The sequence below is a fragment of the Petaurus breviceps genome, unplaced genomic scaffold, assembly GCF_028583685.1.
Source record: "Petaurus breviceps papuanus isolate PSGF00001 unplaced genomic scaffold, PetGlider_PUasm1.0 76, whole genome shotgun sequence".
NCBI lineage: Eukaryota > Metazoa > Chordata > Mammalia > Diprotodontia > Petauridae > Petaurus > Petaurus breviceps.
Window position 1 is genome coordinate 28,070,916 of NW_027186473.1, and position 25,972 is coordinate 28,096,887.

The 25,972-nt window shown below is 38.4% G+C and overlaps 1 protein-coding gene across 1 annotated transcript in view; it reads right to left on the reverse strand.

Moving 5' to 3' along the window:
• Positions 1-1,674: 1,674 nt before the first annotated feature.
• The window catches only part of LOC138174925 (UDP-glucuronosyltransferase 2A1-like), a 28,079-nt gene continuing 3,781 nt past the window's right edge, over positions 1,675-25,972 (reverse strand). Inside the window, 4 exon segments of the mRNA XM_069105095.1 lie at positions 1,675-1,725; positions 2,238-2,289; positions 4,413-4,422; positions 6,155-6,781. Coding sequence (XP_068961196.1) covers positions 1,675-1,725; positions 2,238-2,289; positions 4,413-4,422; positions 6,155-6,781 — 740 coding nt within the window.

The following is a 25,972-nucleotide window of genomic DNA, read 5'->3' on the forward strand; positions in this document are numbered from 1 at the left end:
GAACTATTAACATTCCTACATAGAAAAACAATAATTGTAACTTATGAAACTTTTCTCAGTAGTTGAAGGGAATAGAAATATATGTATATATATATGTATATATATATATGTATATATATATACACACACGTGTCTATATATGAGGGTATATGGGCATATGAATACATATGTGAATGTGTACGTATGTTTACAGGTATACATAGATAGAGGGCACAGGACCAATTTAATAGGAAGGGATGATACTTAAAAGGTGAAATTGAGAGGTGAGAGAGGAATATAATGAGAGGAGATGGGGAGAGACAGAATGGGGTAAACTATCTCATATAGAAAAGGCAAGGGAAAATGGTTACAATGGAGGGGAAGAATAGCAAGGCAAAAGGGAATGGGTCAACCTTATTCCCATTGAATTTGGCTTGAGGAGGGAATGAAATACACACTAAATAGGGTATCTCACCCTCCAGGAGAGTAGCGGGGAAGGGGATGAGAGGGGAGGGATAATGGAAGGGAGGGTAGGCTGGGGGGGAGGGAAGTTGGAAACACCCACTTTTGAAAAGGGTATAAATGGGTAAATTTGGGTATAATATGTAAAATGTATATAATAAATGGGTAAATTGGGTATAATAAAATGGATATAATAATAACACCTATCTCCCAGGGTTGTTATAAGGAACAAAGAAGAACAATTACTTACATAGTGCTTAGAGCAGTGAATGGAATGTCATAGATGCTTAATAATGACTAGTCATTATTATTAAGCAATAGAGCAAAAAAAAGCTATAGACCAATTTTCATAGGAAGATATTGTTATAGGCTTATATAAAATATTAAAATGTAAATTCCACCCAATTTCATTTTCTTAAGTTACAATTTTCATGTATTTATAAATATGTTTAAAAGTGATGATTCTTTTAATTTTTAAGAAAAGTTATTGTATCCGACGTTTCAGAAAACATGAAACCTGAAATGTGAAAAAAGTTTCAACTCTCCATTTGCTGGTTTATTTGTATGGAAAATACAAAGTGATATTTAAAAACACAAATTACCCTAAGGTGAAACATAACATAAATTATCTTTAAAATTATGTATTTCATAAAAGGGAATATCATTATTGGGACCTTCTATGAAGGGTCTTTTTAATGAGAAATGTGGAAATACGGATCTAATCTATGATGAAGTTTTTATTCACACTATTATCCTTTGACATATACTTCAGCAAAAATTGCAATTTTTCTTAGAATGTACATTATAGGGGAATGATAGTGCAGTATATTCTCACTTCTGGGTGTTAACTATAGAATGGTGTTGAAAACACTTTTTGAAAATGAAGATATGGACATTTCTGGTGTGTTGAGAGACTGAAGGTAGCATTGGAATAAGGTGAGTTATTGCTTCACGGTATAAATTGTCCTGGAATATCTAAAGAACAGACTTTCAGTCAGGAGGATGGATGTGGGGAAGGTTCATTCTAACTTCAGTGGTCAAGGTGACATAATAACACAAAGAGAGAAGGCAAATGATCTACAGCTTTAGAGAGTTATTTCCGCATTTTACATATTTTTTATTTATTTACATAGTTATTATTTATGAAAAGCTAATTATTCTAAATCACCATCAATAAATCAGGATATATCACGTGGACACACGGATTCTGTAACATATTTTTAACAAAATTGATTATATAGACGGGGGTGGGGGTGGCGGTGGAGGTCGGCAGGGGCGGGGGTCCTACAAATAAAAAAAAAAAAACGCAGCTTTCCAAACCCCCTGCGGATGCTTTTGCTCCCAGGTACCCAAGTAGGGAAAAAAAGGTCAGACTGAGCCCTCAGCTCCAAGTCGAGATGAAAGGCTGAGGCGGGGATGGGAGGCCCCGCGGATTGTGTGTCAGGGCTATGGCTAACACTGGGTGGGAAAACAGAAGTTGGCAGGAGCTCAGGAACGCTGAGAACAACAGCAATCAGAACAATAACGAGGAGCTGGAGAAAGAAAGGGAGAACTGCTCCAGCATCTTTGCCAGAAAACTCAGGGAGACTTGGACGTGACACCCACAACAACGTTTTCAGGTTTGCGACTTCCTTTACGTATCTCCTCTAAATAAGACACAGGCCTCTGAAGAGAGCCTGCCTGCACTGGTCACGCAAAGACAAGTTGTCTCCCGCCACTCCTAAAAAACAATCCCACAGAATTTCTGTCCCCTGTAGGTCCTAATTTGGAAGGAAACAGGAAAAAAACAAACCAACCTTTTCTTTCAAAAATGGGCTAATGGTGTCACCTGCTGGTCTAGAGGAAGAACTGCAAACAGAGGGAAGCTTGTGGAACAAATCAGAGGAAATCACGTTCTGGGGAATATTTGGAGGCACGACAAGAAGAAGTATTTGCTAGGAACCTGAACGACTGAAGTCAACAAGTCTCTGGGGGAGGGCTACCTCTGCACAGGTGTTATTAGTTTCCATGAGCTCGATTAGGAGTTCTATTTTTTTTTTCTTCAACCTGCAAGTAAAACTCTTCATATTTTGGTTTGGCTCACTGTTTGTTTGTGAGGTCACTACGCAATGAGTCATGTCCTATAGGGATGGTTCCAGATTTTCTGGACAATGAGCCAGGGGGCATCAGAAATCCCCTCAGATGATGCATTGACCTTTCCAGTCAGGCAAGAACCATTAATGCAACATCGCATAGGCATCTCAAACTAGACAAGCCCAAAATAGAACTCCCCAGCTTACCCCCCTACAGTCAAATCTTCTCTAAATTTCCCTTTTCTGTCCATGGGATGACCAAGGTTCTACTCATCCAAATTCACAACCTGGGAGTAATCAATCAATAGGTTTACTAAGGACCAGACACTGGTCCAGGCATGCTGGAAATACAAAGATAAAGATTAAAAAGGCCCTGCCATGATAGTCTCTGTTATATCAATTCTTAAGGTACATCCTTTAGTGTTTATTCTCCCACTCCCCTCCAGTTAGTTGTCAAATGATTTAGATTGCATCTTCCCAATATCCCCTTCCCCCTCCTCACCTACAAGTACTTAATTCAGACCTCCATCACCTTTTGCCTGGACCTCTGAAATAGCCTCCTAATTGGTTTCCCTATATCCAGTCTGCCCCTTTCCCAATCTGTTCTCCACACACCTGTCAAATTCATATTCCTACAACAGAACTGACCACGTGACTCCCTACGTAAGAAGGTTCAGTGGTTTCCTATTGGATCTCATGTAAAACACAAGCTCTCTTGTTTGACTTTTAAAGCCTCTTTGGATTTGGCTCAAACCAAGGGGCATTCTGAGAAGATATAGGTCAGAAATTTCCAGGCTCTCCAGATTTCCTCCACAAACAGACAGAAAATCACCACAAAATGAACAGAGAGCAGCAAAATAAAGAAGTAAAGCAGTTGTCCTCTTAATAAGACAACTTGAGAGAAGCTCAGAAAAGACAGGACCTTCAGGGGCTGAGGTTTGGCCTGAGTGAAATGAAGACACCTCCAGGTCAGCTCCACTGAATCAACAAACAGTAGGTCCCTAGTAGCTCCATTGGGAAGCAGACAAGACTAGACCCCAAGAAATCCCACCTCACCATCTTTCACCTAAAGCATCAGGAACTTTCACCTCATAAAAAACATCAGACAGCTGAGTGGGTGAAGACTGAAGGACCCCTGCAGTTTCTGGAAGCCAGGCCTAGCAGTGCTCACCAGGAGTGATCCTGAGCTGTGGCTGTCCTCACACACACTGCTCTTCAGAGAAGCTAGTCAGGTTTCTGTTCTCTTGACTAAATATTCGTTCTCTTACCTCCCAAGGCTTTTTTCCTGATTCCACAAATTATAAATGTTCTGCTCCCCCCCAATTATTGTGTATACATTTTATATCACTTACCTAAGAGATTAGATATTTGCAAACCTTAAAGTTCTATACAAATGCTAGCTATTATTACTTTTGTTGTATCTGTGTACCTGCTGTTTCCTCTCTGAAGAAAGTAAGTTCCTAGAGGGCATTGATTTTTGGTCTTTGTATCTCTTATACAATGCATCTATTAGCCACTTAATATATTCTTGTTTAATTAAACTGATAATGGTCCAACAAGGTACTTTTTCTCCATCACTTTCTTTAGACAATCACCAAACAACAAATTAAGTCCTGATTTCTAGCATTTGCCAGTTTCTGATATGTAAATGCTCACTGAAAATTTAATAATCAACAGATCCTTCCCCTCCCCCTCCCCCCTTGAGATGGTTCCAGTACATCCCTGAGACCAATCCAGGAAAAGACTCTTTTCTGAAATATAGGGCACAAGTGAGCAACCAGGGGTGAAGGGCCTTTGATTGATCTGTCTTAAGAAGGTTAAGGTAATCATGAGATTAAGGGAGGAAATTTTTCAATTAATTCAGTTACTTCAGCTAATAAGTATATATCTTTAGTTTACCTTTGACGATCTGAAAGAAAGAATAATGAATTGTATGAGGAAAATGAGTGTCAGAGGGATTGCCAAAAGTTAAGTGGTTTGAACTATTTGATGAAGAAAAGTATTATCTTAATTAAATCTTATTTTTAAATGAAGATCCATCTTCTCTCCTTTCCCCTCCCCTTTTCCCAACTGAAAAATCAAGAAAAACAAAACCCTTATTGCAAATATCTATAATCAAGCAAAGCAAATTCTAGTTTGGCTATGTATGTGCGCGTGCACACACACACATATACACAATGTTAATCTACTTTCTGAATCTATCACCTATCAGGAAGAGATATTGTGTTTCTTCAGCAGTACTCTAAACTAAATCTTTCACAGCTGATTATTTGCCAGCATTTTTATTATATAAACTGTTCTTCTGGTTCTGCTTACTTCACTTTGCATTAATTAATACATGTCTTCTCAGTTTCTGAAAAATCATCCCTTTTATCACATTTTATAGCACAATAACATTCCTTCACATCCATAAACCATAACTTGTTCAGTCATTCTACAATTGATGGTTATCCCTTTAGTTTCCAATTCTTTGCTACAGCAAACATATATATAGATATAGATATATGCATATGCATATATACATGTATGTTTATATATACATATATGTATTACATATGGATCCTTTTTATCTCTCTGGGATTATATACCTAATTGTAGTATCTTTAGGTTAAAGGATATGCATAGTTTAATACTTTATGGGGGATAGTTCCAAATTACTTTCCATAGTTCACAGTTCCAACAAAAGGTACACTAATATACCTTTTACCCCATAACTTCTCCAGTGTTTGTCATTTTTCTTTTTTGTCAACTTAGCTAGTGATTTTGAGGCCCTTCACCAGTGTGCTTGCCCTCCCTTTGGGAGCTCTTAAGTTTACCAATTACCTTCCTAAGCTGTGGCACATGCAACTGAACACATTTCTTCAGATGTGGTCTCACCCTTACATTCCATATAAAAATAATTCCATATAAAATCTTCATTGTTCAAGAAACCTTATTTGCATTAGCTCTCTAGGCTTCTATATCATACTGTTGAATTACATTGAGTTTGTGCTCACTAAAACCCTTCGATCTTCCTCTGCCAAACTACCAGCTGGACACATTGCTGCCACCTTGTATTTACAGAGTTGAGTATTGGAGACAATCATAAGACTTTATATTTACCTGCTCTTACATGTCATTGTATTAGATTTGACCCAAACTTTTAATTGATTGAGATGTTTTTGAATATTGAATCTGCCATCCAATGGGTTAGAAATCCCCTCAAGTTGTGTCTGATTTATAGATTCAAAAATGTACCAGTTGCTTCATCCAAGTTATGCTAAAAAATTGTCCACAGAACAGGGTCACTCCTTAAATCTGACATTCAAATGGTTCCAAATTCACTTTGTACTTTACAGTTGCCTAGCAGACACATCTTATTTTGACACAAGAACAGAATTTGAGATTTGGTCAAAGGCTTAGCTAAAGTCTAGACAATTTCTATCTAAAACAATTTCTTGATCTCCAAGCACAGCAACCCTGTCAAAGAAGGAAATAGAGTTAATCTAGTAAGAGCAAGCCTGACTCCTTCTGATCACAGTTCTTTTCCACATCTTCAAAGACCACCAGATTTATCACAGGGAGTTAAAAGGAGAAATCCAAAAGAATGTCACATCTTCTTGGATCAGGATAGAAATATGTAAACTGAAAGTACAACTTACCCAATATATTGCTATAGTAGGAGTCCCATGGTGACCAAAGAGTATTAAACATGTAGTCCTGTAAATGGTAGGAGATGAAGTTTCTTATTCTGTCACTGAAAGACATCTGGTCGGTGAGCTCTGACAAGACAGCAGGAACATAGGAAGGAGGATAAGGCACTTTCCCACAGTGTTTTTCCACTGTGGAAGCCGGAGAGAATCTCAAGGAGTATATAAATGGGATTCCCAGCTTAAGAGCAATCAAGTCACCACAAGGGAATACTGGATCTGAGATCAAGATGTCAAACTTGCCTTTCTGCAGCTTCTCCATTAGCTTCTGGTTGGTAAGCACACCATCACAGATTGCTCTGGATACCTGGTGGAAGTCGTGAATGACTGTGGTCATTTCTGAGTAGAAACGCCAGATGGTTGATGGGGAGGGTTTATTTTCCAGCCACGTGAGGACAAAATCCCTGATGACACTCTCTATTTTTTCCTTTTCAAAAGACACTTTGTATACTTCAAACTTCAAAGGTGAATCAGTAGTAGGTACAATGAAGAGTGCTCCAGAAGCAACCAGTACTGTGACATTGTGCTGGTTTTCTATCAGTTTTCCTAAAATTATCTTGATATTAAGCCAGTGACTACCTTCCATCGGCCAAATCAGGACATTCCCACCAAAGACTGTCCCAAGTAGCGTCATATGAAGAGCCAGACACAGTATGGTCTTCCCCAACATGGTGTATGTTGATGTGGAAGCCTTAATGGGATCCAAAGCAAGAAGATTTTTCCCCCTTAAGTCTAAAATATAAAACAAAAACAGGACATTTTAAATACATATTTAAACATTCGAATATTCAGTTTTCTGCCAATAGTCAGATTCATTCAGAAACAACTAGAAAGAGATGTGGATGAAGCAAAATTTTGTACCTTAACATAGCTCTTTGAAAAAGTCCCTTTTAGATTGGCAGAGCCAAGATGGCGGAGTAGAAGTACAACCTTCCCACAGCTCCGGCTTCCACCCTCCCCAATCCATGTAAAAAGGGGACTCTAAGCAAACTTTGGAGCTGCAGGACCCACAAAATGACACAGAGAAGCTAACCTCCCACTGAGGATAGCCTGGAAGGCCAGCAGGAACCCAGCACAGCGCTCTGGGAGCCGAGCCCAGCACCATGCCAAGGCTTTAGCTCCAGGGCGGGACTGACCAGCCACTGGCTAGAGAGACTCCAGATCACTGTGGCCGTTTCCAGATTTATCAACACATAGATGTGAAGGACAAAGTAAGAGGTCAGTGCAGTCTAGACTTTGGGACCAGTAAGTGGGAGTGCATGGCTTTTAACCCCCAGGCAAAAAGCCTCTGAGACACCAGCACAGCCAGCCAGTGCCAGTGGTGGCTTCAGCTCTTGGCCTGCAGAGTGTAGGAGGACCAAGTACCAGTCTCAGTGGTGATCTCTCTTGCTTTAACCTGCTTGGATCTGGATTGCAGTCTAGGGTGGAGGTTCTGGGGTGTGTGTCCAGCTTGCCAGAGTGTGTGGAGACCTCAGAGAGGGCACCCATTTAATACCTCTGGCAGCTGAGAAAACCCCAGCGTTTGGGATGAAAGCTCCCCTGTCTGGTGGCAGAGTCCTACTGTGGCAAAAATCCCAAAAGTCAAGTAATTGAGTGTCAAAATGAGCAGGCAAAGGAAACAAAGCAGACAGAAGATTCCAACAATACACTCCTACTTTGGGGACAAAAAGGAGCAAAGCATGGAACAGGAGGAAAACAGTGAAGTCAGAACTCCTACACCAAAAGCTTCAAAGGAAAATACAAGCTGGTTACAGGCCATTGAGGACCTTGAGAAGAATTTTGAAAACCAAATAAGAGAAGTGGAGGAAAAATTGGGAAGAGAAATGAGAACAATGCAAGAAAATTATGAAATGAGAGTCAACAGCCTGACTGAGGAAAATCATACCTTAAAAAACAGACTGACTCAAATGGCAAAGGAGGCCCAAAAAGGCAATGAGGAGAAGAATGCCTTAAAAAGCCGAATTTGCCAGATGGAAAAAGAATCTCAAAAACTCAATGAGGAGAATCATTGCTTCAGAATTAGATTGGAGCAAGTGGAAGCTAATGACTTTATGAGAAATCAAGATGCTGTTAAACAGATCCAAACAAATGAAAGAATAGAAGGCACTGTGAAGTATCTCATGGGAAAAACCACTGACCTGGAAAATAGATCCAGGAGAGAGAATTTAAAAATTGTTGGACTACCTGAAAGCCATGACCAAAGTAAGAACCTAGAAATCATCCTCCAGGAAGTTCTCAAAGAAAACTGCCCTGATGTTTTAGAACCAGAGGGCAAAATAGAGGTTGAAAGAATCCACCAATCACCTCCTGAAAAAGATCCCAAAAAGAAAACTCCTAGGAATATTATAGCCAGGTTCTGGAATTCCCAGATTAAGTAGAGAACATTACAAGCAGCCAGGAAGAAACAATTTGAATATTGTGGAAACACAATCAGGATAACCCAGGATCTGGCAGCTTCTACACTGAGCGATCGAAGAGCTTGGAATATGATATTCCGGAGGGCAAAGGAGCTGGGATTAAAACCAAGAGTCACCTACCCAGCAAAACTGAGTATCATGTTTCAGGGGAAAATATGGTCATTCAGTGGAATAGAGGACTTTCAAGCATTGTTGCTGAAAAAAACCAGAGTTGAATAGAAAATTTGACGTTCAGATACAAGAAGCAAGAGAAGCATGAGAAGGTAAACAGGGAAAAGGAAACATAAGGAACTTATCAAAGTTGAACTATTAACATTCCTACATGGAAAAACAATAATTGTAACTTATGAAACCTTTCTCAGTAGTTGAAGGGATTAGAAATATATATACCATGTTTCCCCAATAATAAGACACTGTATTATTATTTTTTTTTTTGGACAGAAAATCACCAGAGGGCTTATTTTCAGGGGAGGGCTTATTTTAATGAACATTGACAGCAATTTTAATAAACAGGTAAATGTGAACAAAAAAATGTACCTTTATTCAATAATGAATTCAATAAAGAACAGGATGATGCGCTCACTGCTGCAGCTCTGATTGGATGCAGCTCGGAGTGCAGCCTGCGTTTCATGGGGGGGGGGGGGCGGTGCATACAGAGGGTACCATAATGTAGCATGTAGCGCAGGGGATCACCTTCACTACAGTAGCGATCTCAATAGGGCTTATTTTCGGGGGAGGGCTTATTTTAGAGGAATCTTACACAGTAAGGGGAGGGCTTATTTTCGGGATAGGTCTTTTTATCGGGGAAACATGGTATATATATATATATATATATATATATTTGTCTATATATGAGGGTATATGAATACATATGTGAATATGTGTATATATGTTTACAGGTATACATAGATAGAGGGCACAGGACCAATTTAACAGGAAGGAATGATACTTAACAGGTGAAATTAAGAGGTGAGAGGAATATAATGAGAGGAGATGGGGAGAGACAGATTGGGGTAAACTATCTCATACAGAAGAGGCAAGGGGAAATGGTTACATTGGAGGGGAAGAATAGGAAGGCAAAGTGGAGTGGGTCAACCTTGTTCCCATTGAATTTGGCTTGAGGAGGGAATGAATTACACACTAAATGGGGTATCTCACCCTCCAGGAGAATGGGGGGAGGAGGTGGGTGGCCAATGCAAAACAATAACATAGTAGATATATTGTAAAAGACTGACTACACCTCCCTCCCTCCCATCCCACCTCCCACCCGTTCCACTCTCCACCTTGATCCTATCTATCTTCAAAAGTGGGGGTGGGTGACAAGGAAAGAAGGGAATGAATCTGGATTTGAAAGTTTTAAAATCAAATATGTGTATATGTATATATATATATGTGTGTGTGTGTGTGTGTGTGTGTGTGTGTGTATAAAACTATTATTACTACCATCTTACATATAATTGGGAGGTGAGATGTGCAGGCACTGCGGCATAGAGATCCACTGGAAGAGCAGAAAGGGGTATGGGAGAGAATATGGCAGAGAGCAGATTGGAGGAGGGGATGTCCTGTGAGACTGCTATTTTGGGGCAGTGGGTGGGGGAAAAAGGGGGAGAAAATTTGTAACTCAAAATCTGGTGGAAATGAATGATGTAAATGAGAAGTTAATAAAGAATTAAAAAAAATTTTTTTAAGTCCCTTTCAATTCAATTCAAAAGGCATTTATTTTCTACTATAAAGAGGACTTAGAAACATGATATGGAAAATTGCTTACAATATAATAGTTTCAAAGATGAAGAGCATCCTAGGTGAAATTTTATCAAGACATTCTTAGTATTGCCTTTATCTATGATGAGGTTTAAAAAAAAAGTAATGTTGATAGTTATGTAATAATAAGGACTTAATAAACTATGGCTAGTTCTGTATCTTTTATATCTTTCTTGCAGTTGTCATAAGTGTGGCCACTGTTCTGTTTCTGATTGTACTGCCTCTCTTTGCCTTGTAATTGTTTGGTCATTTAGAGGCTTCTCCAGGGCAGGTACTGGGTCTTCTTCATGTAGCTTGCAGCACCATACTTAGTGTCTTAATACACAGTAAACATCCAGTTAATATGTGTTGAATAAATTGGTGAGTAAATGAATGTGGTAGGAGGAGATAAGTGAGGACCTAGGCTCAGTGGCTCTTATTCTTCCCCTATTTAATGTCTTTGATGATCTATCCCACTGAGGATATCTTCCTACCAAGAGCTGTTTTTTTTTAAAAGTTGCAAATGAGTGGTAAATTGTCTATTGGAAATGATGTTCATGTTGAAAAGGAGAAATTAGAGTGTAAAGAAAACACACACACAAAAGTATCTTTATCAAGGAAGGGATGAAACTATCTTTTATACAAAAAAAATGCAATCTTCTGGCATAAAACTTGAGGTGGGATTTTTGCATATCAAAGCGCATTCACTGAAGGGTTCTTTTAAATAGTAAATTCCCTTTATACATTAAAAATAAAAAAAGGAGAAAAAGAAACTTCAGACATTTGGTTTGTGCATAACTTTTCAGTATCTCTTCACAAGTTGGGATCTGCATAGGGGTCTGATAGAATTCACTTTCCTGGACAAATGAGACTCCAAAAGATAATATCACTTCTCCAAGAGCCATTATGCCTATTATACCAATTGAGCAATTGCTTACAATTCACTTCTGCCTTTTCATGTGTTTTAGCCAAAGTTCTATCAGTTCTTTCCCCAGCCCTCCATCCATGTTTAGGAGACTATTTTCTGGCACAGAGACAGGTATGTGGCTCAGCAGAGAGAGCAGTGGGCCTGGAGTCAGGAAGACCAGACTTCAAACCTGTCTTCAGACACTTTCTATCTGTGTGATTCTGGAGAAGTCATTTAAGCTCTGTTTCCTCTTCAATCTCAGCACCTATCTCCAAGGGTTGTTGTGAGAATCAAATGAGAAATTCATTTTTTTACTTTGTATCCCTAATCCCCAGTCAGAGACAAAGTGCTTTAGAGGGGCTTAATAAAGTCTTGTTGATTGATAGGTCTGCCAACTCTGTAGGCCATAGGTTCCCAAAATGGGTGATACTGACCCCTTGGGGGTTCGGGAACATTCCAGGGGGGTGGTGGTAGCTTTAGTCAGCATTGAATAAAAATAAGGGGACAGTGTAAGCATAAGGAAAGGGAAGATAAGAAAATTTTGAAAAACCATTTATACATGTTTCATCTGTTGTGTAACAAAGTTAAATTCATACTGATTACATTATGTTCCAAATAAATATACAAATGCAAGTTACAACCAATCAGTGATCCAGTCCACCAATAGTTCTTAGCAAGCAAGGGTTGGCAATGCTGCTCATTGTTGGGGAGTCCAGCATGTATCGGCAGGAATATGGGCATGTAATGACTTGTTTACAATATGATGCTATAGGATCACATGACATAATATTGCATCATCAAAATTTCATGCAAAACCCCCCCAAAATTGTAATAAATTATTAAATTTAAGCTGTCATTTTAAAAAATATAATTTTTTAAACGACACAATTAAAAAAACTGATGAAGGGTTAAAGAAAGTAGATTTCTAGGGGGTACTGAGTAATCTCTTTTTAAAGGGGGCAATAGGCTGAACCATTTTGGAAACTTCTGCTCTAGCCTAAAGGCAATTTTCTCAATACATATAAAGCTGATTTTAACTAGGAATCTGAACAAATTTTTTTTCAAAAGGAAGATTTACACATACACACACACACACACACAATGGAGAACAAAGGAGGGCATCAGGAAAATGAGAGAGAAAAAACGAATAGGAATCAAACAAAAGCCTCACCCACAAATGTATCTTTTTATTTTTTCCTGTCTTAAGCACAGATTGTCTGTTAGTAAACAGCCCTCATTAATCTATCACTTCATTTACTTGGCCTCTGTTTCTCAGTTTAACAAGTTGAATTCAAATGAGTCCTCAGTTAGGTAACAGAAATATAAGGGATTTAGTTTAAAATGAAGAACAGATCATAAAGAATTTTTTTAGAAGATTAACTGCTTTCCAACTGATAAGCAGATTTACTTTGTAAACCACCCCAGGAGGGTGTTCAACAAATGTTTTTACAAGAACTACAAGAAGTACAAGGTAGAAAGAAAATATTTTACTAAATTCTCTGTTCTAGAATTAGAAGGGTCTTCAGAAGTGATCTAGTCCAAAGTCATATAAGGGAGGAAGAAAGGGAAGCCAGATGAAGTTAAATCACTTGCTCTTAGGTCAGGCATGTAGAATCCCACATAACCGGTGCGGTTTGAACAGGTTTTCTGACTTTCAAACTAGCATTCTTGCTACCACACCACCCTGCATAGAAATTAGAGAACCTAGGGCAAGATGTGGGTACTTTCCTTATCTTCCAGCTGTTTTTATTTTCCCATTTCCCCCACTCCTCTAATTTCTTTGCTTTCACTTTTTACATATTTTGTATTTATTTATTTATCTGTATACATATCGTTTTCTCCTCAGTAGGATACAAAGCATTTGAGAGGATGTTCTAGTTAGTTTTTCTTTAAATGTTTCCTGAACTTCAATTAAATTATCGATTAATTGATAGATGACCTAGTCTTTCTGTCCCCCCACCCCCTTGTCCAGGGAGGACCACATCTGAACCCACTCAATGGGATGAGAAAATGTGCAATCTTTTTAATTTCCAGAGTGGAATGTTTCACCATCTTTTACAGTAACTGTCTTCTAGGATTTGATTCAATGCCCTAGGAGAAAATTCTTTCACATAACTAACTTAATTTCCTAACACTTAAATTTCAACTGACTTCATGTTCTGTATTTGGTAATAATGATCCCAGATTTTCATATAAAAGTCCTGTATTCATTCTTAAAACCACGGTAACAAACTTAATTTCAAATGTTTATTCAAGGAACTATTTTCCATCCTTTTAATCAGACTAATTAGTTGATCTCTCAAGCTATCCCTTCCTCGGAATTTCCCTGTTATGATCCAAGTATCATTGTCCTCCCAATGACTGAGGCTCACATGTCTTGTGCTATCTTGTACTCTTCACTCTCTCTCATCCCACACACTCAATCCTCTGACAAATATCACCATTTCTACCTTCTCAATATTTCTCATTTATATATATATACATTCATATATATTATATATGTATATATAGTATATATGTGTATATATACATACAGACACACAAAGCCACACACATACATATATGTATATATGTGTGTATATGTACATATGTGTGTGTGTGTGTATCTCCTGCTATTCACTCAAACAGCAAATCCTCCAGTTCAGGTCCTCACCACCTGTCACCTCCACTATTGCAAAGCCTTCTAAAAATCTTTCTTCCTCAAATCTTTTCCCATTTCCCATCCTGCACTCATGTGTCAAAGTGATTTGCTGAAGTACAGGTCTGCTTATATCCCAGCCCTCTCCTCTACTCGATAATCTTCAAGGCTCTCTATTGCCTCTGGGAGAAAATGAAAAGAACTCTGACATTTAAAACTTCTCATAAGCCAGCCCCTTCCTACCTTTCCAAGCTGTTTATATTTTCTAAGTTCTTTATATTTTACTGGCCTGGTGCATTCTAAAATCCAGCTTCACTGGGCTTATATACTGTTCCCTGAACATGCTACTCCATCCCTTATCTTTCTCTGTTCAGGTTATCCCCCTTGTCTAGAAGGCTCTGTTCTCTCAAGTCTGCCTCATGCTTTCCTTCAAGTCTCAGCTCAAACCTCACATTCTTCAAAAGTCCTTTCCTAGTCTTCCCAACTGCTAGTATCTTCCCTCCTCAGATTATCCTTTCACTGCTCTCTTGCATGCACCTAGTTATTTGTTCTATAACCCATTAGAATGTGAACTCTTCAAGGAATGGATTGTTTTTGCCTTGCTTTGTATTCCTATGGCTTAACTTAATGAAATATAGTGAACTTGTAATAAAGTCTTTTTAACTGATAGAAAAAGGTTTTTCTCTTTCCCCTAGAGGTTTCTATACTTCTCATGAATTGTCAAGCCCAGACCTGAACAGTCTTTAATTAAGGGTCTGGCCAGTGTCAAATGTAGTGGTAAGATTATTTTATAACTCTTGGATCCTATACTCTTAGTTATGCAGCTTTAACATAAACCTTGATCACTTAATTTTAAGAGTTGCTGAGAATCTTCTCTTGGGTCATGGTGTCCCATCCCCCTCCTCCAACCAATGTTGGCTGATCATATTAGGTCATAAAGGATGATTAGAATAGATCATAAAGATGTCTTAAAGAGAAATCAGAGAACCTTTGAACTTGAAGAGATCATGAAGATCACCTTGGTCACCCTCTCTTCTGTTTTATAGATGACAAAAATGAGTCTGAAGAATTTAAGTTTCTTGCCCAAATTATGCAGCTGCCAGATCACCACAGGCAAAGCTGGGATTGCAACATACAAATTTATTTGTTAAAGTTTCCCTTGATTAATTTTATTTATAGCAATATATGGGGCTAAAAGAGTCTTTGAGGTATTGCAACTTGTTTTAAATAAGGGGTTTCCCTCCCAAAATTATTATTTGGGGTATAGATGGATCCCTTCACTTTCCCTTTCTCTATTGTTCCTCCTCTCCCTCTCTCTCCTTTCCTCTATTTCCCCAATCAGTTACTGAGAATGTTACAATTTATGAGGGAAATATTAATTTCATTGGTATTAAGATCTCAAGCCCCCTACCCACCCAACACACACACACGCAATTTGTAGGAAATAAAAACTTATACTTCTCTTCATGGACATCTCAGGAGTATCTTGATTCTGCCCATGGTGTTTGATCATTTCTGAAATCATTCTTTAGTGTAAAGGTGGAAAGGAGTGAAGTCATAAAACCTAAGACCTATCTCTGACAAATGAGTAAGTCACTTTACATTTTGGAGTGTCAGTTTCCACATATGTAAAATGAGGGGGTTAGACTATATGGTCTCTAAAGTCTCTTCCGATTTTGACCTTCTGTGGTGCTGTGATTTGTGTTCTTGATGTCATTTAGAATCAGAGGTAATCGAGCTAAATGTTTCAAGGAACGACTGAGCTATAAGCAGTGTTTCAAATGTGCATTCTGGGTTCTGTGCTTTATCAAGTATTCAAATAAACATGTATCAGATATGGGAACTGATTCTAGGAAGACAGCGTGATGTGGGTAGATGAAGTATTTGACTTGGAATCAGAATCATCCAAGATTCAAAGCCGCCAAGTCACTTAATCTCCCTAACTCTCAATTTGCTCATCTGTAAAAATGGAGTGGTGAAATGGATAGAATGCTTGATCTCAAGTCAGAGGGGACTCATCTTCCTGAGTTCAAATCTGGCCACAGACACTTACTAGCTGCATGACCCTGGACAAGTCCACTTAACCCTGTTTGCTTCAGTTTCCTCATTTATGAAATGATCTGGAGAAGGAAATGGCAAACCACCCCAGGAATTTTTTTGGACAAACCCCCCCAAATGGGCACATGTAGAGTCTGAAATGGCTGCATAGTAACAAGAACAGCACCTCTCTCACAGGGTTACTGTAAGGTTCAAATGAGATCATGTTTTTAATGCATTTTATAAACCTTAAACTCCAATGAGTCAGCCAATATTATCTTAAGCTTCCCTTAACTATGCAATAGACCTGTGACCTCACTCATGGCAGTACTCTCTCCCAGTGCCTTCTCTTTCTGTGTAATTCTTGTCCACATTCTTTCATAGATCTTCCAGAGAGCACCCAACATGTTGAAGGTCTTCCTCTGGGTATTTTAAAATTTCATGATTCTTACTAAAATACTTAAGGATTGCTGGATATGATAGGCTATAAAATAATGAACTCAAGGACTGTTTCAAGCATGTTTCACTAAAGCTACATCTGTAATGAGACCCTCTTCCTCCATGGTATCCCCACTACCCATGTGTGCTACATGGTAGAGTCAATTAAAGTTAACAGAAACATTTTCTCTTCTTTTAGGGATAAGGATAGAGGTTGGAGCTGTGATTTCATTGGTGTAGGGAACTCCTCCGTGAGGACGTTCCCTCCGTGAGGACGTTCCCTCCCCTAATGCAGGTTACTACCTCTCTATAAGTTGTAGACTTAGAAACTTGACTAGGACACAGAGAGATTATATTGTTTACCTAGGGACCCATAGCCAGTATTTGTCAGAGGCAAGACCTGAAGCTCTACCTTCCCATCTCCAGAAGACAGTTCTCTATTCACTATGCAACACTGTGTCTTTATTTATTCCCACCAAATTGAATGTTCCCAAAGGTAAAGTATGCTAGTAGTGGAAATGAAATAATACTGTAGAATTCTGGGCTTTGATTGGTCCCATATATCCTATCTCTGAATCCAGCTAGTAGCTGATCTTTGGGACCTATTTCCCGACATTGCAACACTCCACCTCCTCCTGTTACCTGGTCCCATGGTAGTGCTCCTGTTTCATGCCTATGTGAAAAAATTCATGCTACCTTTAGATGCCATCTGTGTTTTCACTGATCTTTGATCTGTTGCCTTTCACTTATTCAGAAGTGATAAGTGGTGGACCTTGAGGGCAAAATACAGTCAGCACAAAGGTAAAGCTAATATAAACTATCCTATCTTCTAGTAGAGCCCAGAAGAGTCAAGGACAAAAGCAGAATGCAATAGATAGTCAAAATTAAAAACCAGCATTCTTCCTAATCTTCTCTCCTATCTTAGCTCAAACACTTGGTTTGAAAAGCCAAGTTATCTGCTGGGGATATATCAATGGTAACTGAAAAAAGATTGGATCCATACCTAGTTTCTAGATTCTTAAGACAATTCTGTGGTTTAGATGAAGTTGAATCAAAGGCAATTAAATAACTAAAATGGGGAAGATGAAGCAGCATGATATTGTTTAAGGGTCAAAAATGCATAATCATAAAATAAATTATGGGCTCCTAATAGCTTTCTGAATGCCATAAATTTGTCTCACATGTAACAGTGTACAGATTTATAAATATGCATATATAAATACATAGAGAGAGAGAAGAGAAAAGTAGAGGAGAGGAGAGTAGAGGAGAGGAGAGGAGAGGAGAGGAGAGGAAAAGAGAAGAGAAGAGAAGAGAAGAGATGAGAAGAGAAGAGAAGAGAAGAGAAGAGAGAGAAGAGAAGAGAAGAGAAGAGAAGAGAAGAGAAGAGAAGAGAAGAGAAGAGAAGAGAAGAGAAGAGAAGAGAAGAGAAGAGAGGAGCAACAAGTTTTTTTAATGAATTCCTAAGTAAGAAATCAAGAACTTCCTGGAGTAGTTCTGTGGTCACTTTGTGATCTGGACATAACCACATATTTGACACATATGGGTAAACTATAGCTTGTTAACCTTCCTTCCTGAGATTCTATTTCTTTCAGTTCATATCCCATTTGGCATTTTAGCATACTGAGGTAGGAAAACCTGGCATCTTTCCTTTATCAGGTGCCCAGGACAATTTTAGGAATTCTGATTCATCTAGAGAAAAAAATAGTAATATTTGCATAACAGTCTATTATATCTGGACATTTCTAAGTCCTAAGCAAGATTAAGCTACAGAAAAATAAAAAGTTAAATAGGTAATAAGTCCTCAAACACTTGCAGCATAAAGTCACGGTTTGCTTCCAACAAATCAAATTTTTAGCTCTGACACTGAAGATGATACCACAAACTCATACTTCATCTTCTAATTTCAAACATTATATCAAGGCTGCTTACCTGATCTTTCCATAGGAGTCTCTGCCCCATACAATAAAGAACTGGACTTAAAGCCAGTCTTAAATCATAATCCGAACAGGGAAGAAGTAATTTAATAAGGTAACATGATGATCTTAAGAACAGAGATTAAGAAGAAAAAGAAAAGCTCAAATGTTCTCTGACAGTTAAATAACTGAACAGATTAATTTCCTTGTAGCCTTTGAAAAAAGAAAGGATAAGATTTTATTACCAGGATTTCTCAAACTCTAGACAAAATAAACTTGAAATCGATAATAACCAAGGCAAATGTTAAATCAACTGGTGAGGCTAAAGTGTTAGTCTCTCCAAAATACAAGGATCACAGGTAACATAAGGTTAAAGATCTAGTTAAAATGCTGGTTTCTTCACTTTGTAATAGGGTTTAAAGCTTGTAGGTACTTCCATTCTCCATCCAGAATCACCTTTCAGGCAGTTCTAGATAAGCAACAGCATCCCAATCCAAATGCCAGTGTAATACAATGAGTAACATCAAAAATATTAAAGGAATCAGCACAAAGAATACCAATGATGAAGAACATGCAGAAATATGTGAATTTTGATTCCAAGTATTACAAAGTGAGGGAGAAAAGCAAAACTAGGCCTACTATATACAACATGAGAACTATGTTAAAAGCATGTATCCTGGGGCGGCCAGGCAGCACATCGAGTAAGAGCACCAGCTCTAGTGTTGAGAAGACCTGGGATCGAATCCTGGGCTCAGACACTTAGCACCCACCCAGAAACACCTGGCCATGTAACCTTGAGCAAGTTACTTAACCCCAATTGCATAGGGGCGGCCAGTTGGCTCAGCGAGTAAGAGCACCAGCTCCAGTGTTGGGATGACCTGGATCAAATCCGGGCTCAGACACTCAGCACCACACCCAGAAATAACTGGCCGGTGTAACCTTAAGCAAGTTACTTAACCCCGATTGCTTTTAAAAAAAAACAAACAAACATGTATTCATATTTGTGTGAAAAGACATATATGAGAATTATACAATTTAAGATGGGATAAGTGGCAAGATGATCTGCATCACTGGAAGGAATACCAGCACCAATGAAACCATAGATCCAAATAGATAACCGAATATATTTTATATAATTGTAGAGTAATCTTCTATTTCTCCCAAGTTTATATAGTACTTTCCTTGTTTTTTGTATATTCTTGGTAATTGTCATTCTTTGTGCTAATTTCCTCTTCCATTTCACAATGTATATCTAAAGTATATACATACAGGTATATGATAGGACCAATATCTATCAGGGTATTCCCTTCCATCCACAACCCAGATTTTCCTCTAAAAAGTCCATAACACTAGAATTTGATTGGCGGAGGGATAGAGGATAGTTCAAGGTATGCCTTTCTTGATGCAGCTTCTTAGTGGTCTCTGGTTTTGCTGACTTAGTTTCCTCTTCTATTAGAGGCATAAAAGGTCACACCTACATGTGGTTAGAGCCCTTTAGACTTAGTGGATGCCAAAACATCATGGAAGTCACTGAAACCTGCCCTGCTGAGCTCTGAGAGACTAAGTGATTTGTCCAAGGACACACAGATAATATATGTCAAAGGTGAAACTTGAATTCAGGTCTTCTTGACTCAAAGCCAGTTCTCCATCCACTACACCATTCTGCTTCACTATGAATTCAAATTAATTAGGGAAGGTAGGTGGTGCAATGAATAGGGCACCAGCCCTGGAGTCAAGAGGACTTGAGTTCAAATCCAGTCCTCAGACATTTACTAGCGCATGACCCTGGGCAAATCATTTAACCTCAATTTCCTCCTTAAAAAATTCAAATCAATTAACAAAATACCTTTAATGTGCCAGGCACCGTATATTTGAATATATAGTTGTAAAATGGAAAATTGATTTTTAATTCTATTTTGTTAAGACATAACAAAATTGGAACTAATAGTCCTCCTGTCTTTTGACATATTTCCACCCTTGTCTTGTGTCTTGTACCTCCACCCCTTTCTTTTAACTTGTTTCTCCACCCTTGTAACACTATCCCTCACCCACATTCCAAGAATCTTGCTTAGCCTAAAAATCAAGCTGATTCAAACTAGCTATTGTGGCCACTCCCAAATTCCCTGAAACAGTCTGGTTTGTGGTTAACAGGCTTTCATAAAGGGGGGTCAAATGTGGCAATATCAAGCTGATGTGAGAGATTTTTTCCTTTCTAGCCAATCAGAAGAAAACACAGCAATGCTGCTCAAGATTCTGCTGTTATCTTGTTAATCACTATGAAAGACCAGGTCAGGCCTCATTTGGAATCACTGATCACTTGGGAGACCATTGATCCCATATATTGGCAATTGATAGCTTTGCTAATAAATGGATTATGCTTGAAACTTTGTGTCTCAGAATTATTTTCATTATATAGTGAAATGTACATAAGCATAAATTATATATATTAAGCACATATGTATTTGTGTGTGTGTGTGTGTGTACACAGACACAGGCACATATAGGCTCTCTGATTCAATCTTTGAAGTTATTCCCTCCACTGATGCAGTTCACAAAGCCTTTACCTGTTTTTTTTTCTTATTATAAACTAGAATATCCTTGAATTCTTATAATTGTATTTTCAAATAAGTCTACACATGCATACTTCAGTTTTCCAGAATTTTGTCATTAGGTGCTCTCTAAACTGATGTAGAATGCCATTATTCTGTAACTTGAAGACTATGGTCTACAAGAATAGGTGCAAATGAAAGTCTATCATGCTATAGCCCATTGGTTGATGAGTTTCTCCTAACTTATGATGGACCTTTCATGACAATCAGTCTTTGTGTTCATACATGAAGCCTTTATAAGTCAATATAATCTAACAAAACAGGTCTAAATGGCTTAACCTTGTGTAATGGCAAGCACAGAAGTAGTTCACACCTTGTTTCAGCTATTGAATTAACACCTTATTTCAGTCTAAGAAACAGAATGTGTGAACTCCACAACTTGTGAACCCTAGAACTTTCGAACTCCTGGGGAGGAGCTAATGACTATATAAGAAGAGCCCCAGGGCTAGAGAAAGCAGGGGCTGAAAAGAGGACTCTTGTGGTGGCAGAGTCAAGGGGAATACTTGTGGTATCCTAGCACTCTGTCTGCTCTGTCTGTGTTGATGTTTATTAGTGATACTTTGTACAGAAGCCCTGAAAGAGGATTTTCTGGTTGTATGTTTACAGAAGTCCTAAAGGAGGGTTTTCAAGGTCCTGGGACTTTACTGATGATTGGTGCTGACCTCTTGGACCTTGTTTGTGGGTCAGTGTTGATTTCTATGTTGATGATTTGTATTGAGTTCTCAGACCTTGTTGGTGGGTCTGAATTGATTTCATGGGCAGATAGTGAATTGATGCAATGTGTATGAATATTATTGTGGCTCTGTTAAGCTTTGTCTTCCCAGAAACAGGAACTGTGAAGGACTTGAGGTGGACTGGACACTGTGAACTTCAGTATGGAACAGGAACTGGATGAAGAACTAGACAAGGAACTGGGGGCTGATTGCCTTTGAACCCAGGTGACAGTTGGAGCTGGGACCATGGAAGAGGAACCATGGAAGCTGAGAGCCAGCCTCAAGTCAAGCTGAAAGAAGACTTTACTTGGATACTGTGTACTTACTGAGAAGATTATCATTTACTGTGACCTAGAGCTGGATAGTCTATGTATCTTCCACTACCCTTAAAAGGTTACTGAGTAGTGACTGATGATTGAATAGTGACTGATGACTGAAGAGTGACTGATTTGTAACTTAGTGTGCCCCATAAGTGGGGAACTTTGACTATTGTATTTTGTGACCCTTAAGGCAAGCCTCCTTAAGGATGATTAAATGATTGAGTTACTAAATGATTGTACTTTGTTAAAAACTACTGTGACCACTTTGGTGAAAACTATGTGGCCATTTTAGTGATAAGTCATTGTGAATGATGTATTTTATTTGTTTGTTTGTTTATTCTGTTTATTTATTCTTTATTGGCCTTTAGGCAATTTCCCAGGATCAGAGTTTCAGAGCTACAAGTGACCTCAGTTCTAGTCTCTCATTTTATAGATGAGACCTAGAGAGGCGAAATAACTTGTCCAAAGTCACTCAGGCAGTTATATCAAAGATGGAATCTGAGCCCACGACCACTAACTCCAACAAATAACAAGGTTTTGTGGTTTTTAAAAGTAGATACTACTTTTTGTTTTCCTTTATAATAAGTCTTGGCATATAGAGTGCAACTAATGAGATTATCCGGTCAAAATTAATGTTTACACTTGTGTCTTATACTACTACTACTGATACTATTAATGCTACTACTACTGCTGCTGCTACTACTACCAATAATAACTTCCTTTAAGTCCCCACTAGAATCCCACCTTCTACAGGAAGCCTTCTCCAACCACTCTTAATTTCAGAACCTTCCCTCTGTTAATTAATTCCTATTTATCCTGTATAGCTTGCTTTCTTTATATTTGTTTGCATGTAAACACTTTGAGGACTTTTGCCTCTTTTTATATACCTAGAGCTTAGCACAGTGCCTGCCACATCATATGTTCTTAAAAAATGTTTGATTGAGAGAGTACTTTACAGATTATGGAAATTAATATTACATCCCCCCCCCAACCCAACTTCTCTCTCTTCTAAATAAGAAAATATTTTCTTAAATGTCCTAGTACAACTCAGGTAAACCCTGAGATGTCTTATCCCAACTCCCAATCACAATGATAGGCCAGCTACGTCTCTAGCATGAAATAATATTTTGCACTGAAATGTTTTTATATCTTTCTTATCAAAGGCTAGCCAGGTGCTAAGCCACCTGGAGGTCCTCTCTCCAAATTGGCCCAGGAAGGCCTCCTCCCCGAAATGATTAGGGCAATGTTCAAACTAAGAGAAGGAAAAACTCCTTGAACAATTAAAAAGACACAACAACAACACATAAATGCCCTGGGAGTTCATTGTTGGAGGTAGTGGTTGAAAAAGGATTGAATGGTTTTAGAAAAAATGATCTTCTAAAGTAGGGGTTCTTAAAGTTCATTGTATCATGCCCCCCAAGTCCCCATTCCTGCCTCAGCTGTCCTTTTCTCACAATAATATTTTTAAATCAATAAGAGAAAATACATAGGATTACAAACAAAACCAATTAAAAATAAAGATGAAATTTTTCCCATCCAACTTCATGGGCCCCTGAAATCAAACTTTCACCTGAGCTCTTTAAAGATGTTCTCTCATATTGTAGACTTTTGTCTATTGCCTGGGGATCCAATAAATTGTAACTATAAATTGTAAAATGGTTTTTGTTAGATTTGCAGAAACATGAGGTTTCTTAAGGTTCTGCCATCTTTGGTCCTCCCTCTCTTTAAGCAGAACTGTTTACAGTTAATCTAAATTAATTTTTTAAATTAGTTTGGGTAGTTTTGTATATAAAAAGCAAAGCATAGAATTTTCTTCCACAAGATATTATTTAATTTAGTAGTTATGAAATTCCAATTTATGGTAGTGTTTTTAAGTCTATTTTTCTCCTTCAGATTTTCATGATTTTTTTTTCACTGAAAGGTATTTTATTTTTTTCCAATTATATGACATTATGCTGCAAGAGGCATTTGCAAGAGGCATTTGCTGGTAACCTGAACTAGTATAAGGCTAGGAGTAAAGTCATCAAGTCTGTAGGGGAGGGCTACCTCTACACAGGTGTTATTAGTTTCCATGAGTTCACTTAGGAGTTCTATTTTCTTTCTTCAACCTGCAAGTAAAACTCTTCACATTTTGATTTGGTTCACTGTTTGTGAGATCACTACACAATGAGTCATGTCCTATAGGGATGGTTCCAGATTTTCTGGACAATGAGCAGGTGGGGGGGGTTCAGAAATCCCCTCAAATGATGCACTGACCCTCCTGTCAGGCAAGAACCATTAATGCAATGTCCCATAGGCATCTCAAGCTAGACAAGCCCAAAACAGAACTCCCCAGCTCTCCCTCTACAGTCACATCTCCTCTAAATTTCCCTTTTCTGCCCATGGGAAGACCAAGGTTCTACTCATCCAAATTCACAACCTGGGAGTAATCAATCAGTAAGTTTTACTAAGGACCAGACACTGGTCCAGGCATGCTGGGGATACAAAGATAAAGATAAAACAGGCCCTGATGTGATAGTTTCCATTATATCAATTCTTCAAGGACATCCTTTAGTGTTTATTCTCCCACTCCCCTCCAGTTAGTTGTCAAATGATTTAGATTGCATCTTCCCAATATCCCCTTCCCCCTCCTCACCTGCAAGTAGTTAATTCAGACCTCCATCACCTTTTGCCTGGACTGAAATAGCCTCCTAATTGGTTTCACTATATCCAGTCTGCCCCTTCCCCAATCTATTCTCCACATGCCTGTCAAATTCATTTTCCTACAACAGAACTGACCATGTGACTCCCTACATAAGAAGGTTCAGTGGTTTACTATTGGATCACAAGTCAAACACAAACTCTCTTGTTTGACTTTTAAAGCCTCTTTAGATTTGGCTCAAATTAGGGGGCATTCTGAGAAGATATAGGTCAGAAATTTCCAGGCTCTCCAGATTTCCTCCACAAACAGACAGAAAATCACCACAAAATGAACAGAGAGCAGCAAAAATAAAGAAGTAAAGCAGTTGTCCTCTTAATAAGACAACTTGAGAGAAACTTAGAAAAGACAGGACCTCCAGGGACTGAGATCTGGCCTGAATAAAGTGAAGACACCTCCAGGTCAACTCCACTGAATCAACAAACAGTAGGCCCTAGACAGCTCCATTGGGAAGCAGACTAGACTGGACCCCAAGGAATTCCACCTCACCATCTTTCACCTAAAGCATCAGGAACTTTCACCTCATAAAGAATGTCAGACATCTGAGTGGGGAAAGACTGAAGGACCCCTGCAGTTTTTGGAAGCCAGGCCTAGCAGTGCTCACCAGAAGTGATACCAAGCTGTGACTGTCCTCACACACACTACTCTTCAGAGAAGCTAGTCAGGTTGCTGTTCTCTTGACCAAATATTCTTTCCCTTACCTCCCAAGGCTTTTTTCTGATTCCACAAGTTGTAAATGCTCTGCTTCCCTCCCCGCATTATTGTGTATATATCCTATATTAATCACCTACGAGATTAGATATTTGTGAAATCCTTTGCAAACCTTAAAGTACTGTACAAAAGGTAGCTATTATTCCTTTTGTTGTTATCTGTATACTTGACATTTCCTCTCTGAAGAAAGTAAGTACCTAGAGAGCATTGATTTTTGGTCTTTGTATCTCCTATACTATGCACATATTAGCCACTGAATAAATTCTTGTGTAATTAAACTGATAATGCCCACATTTTTTTTCTCTTCATTGTTCAAACACGTATTCTCCACTCAAGCTTTCTTTGCAAGATCATGTTTCCTGATAATCATACCAGCTAATTCCCCAAATTTGGGATCAGTGCCTAAGGTGTAGTTTAACTTTTAATATGAAAATATTTTATAAGTTTATATCAATCATTCAAGTGCATTCTATTTTATCTCATCTTCAGTTATAATTTTAATTCATTTTGTATATTTTTGAAAAGTTATTTTAATTTTGAGGAAGAGCTATTGTATCTGGAGTTTCAAAAAAACACAGGGAACTCTGAAACCTGAAGGTAGAATCAACATTCCATTCTCTGGTTTATTT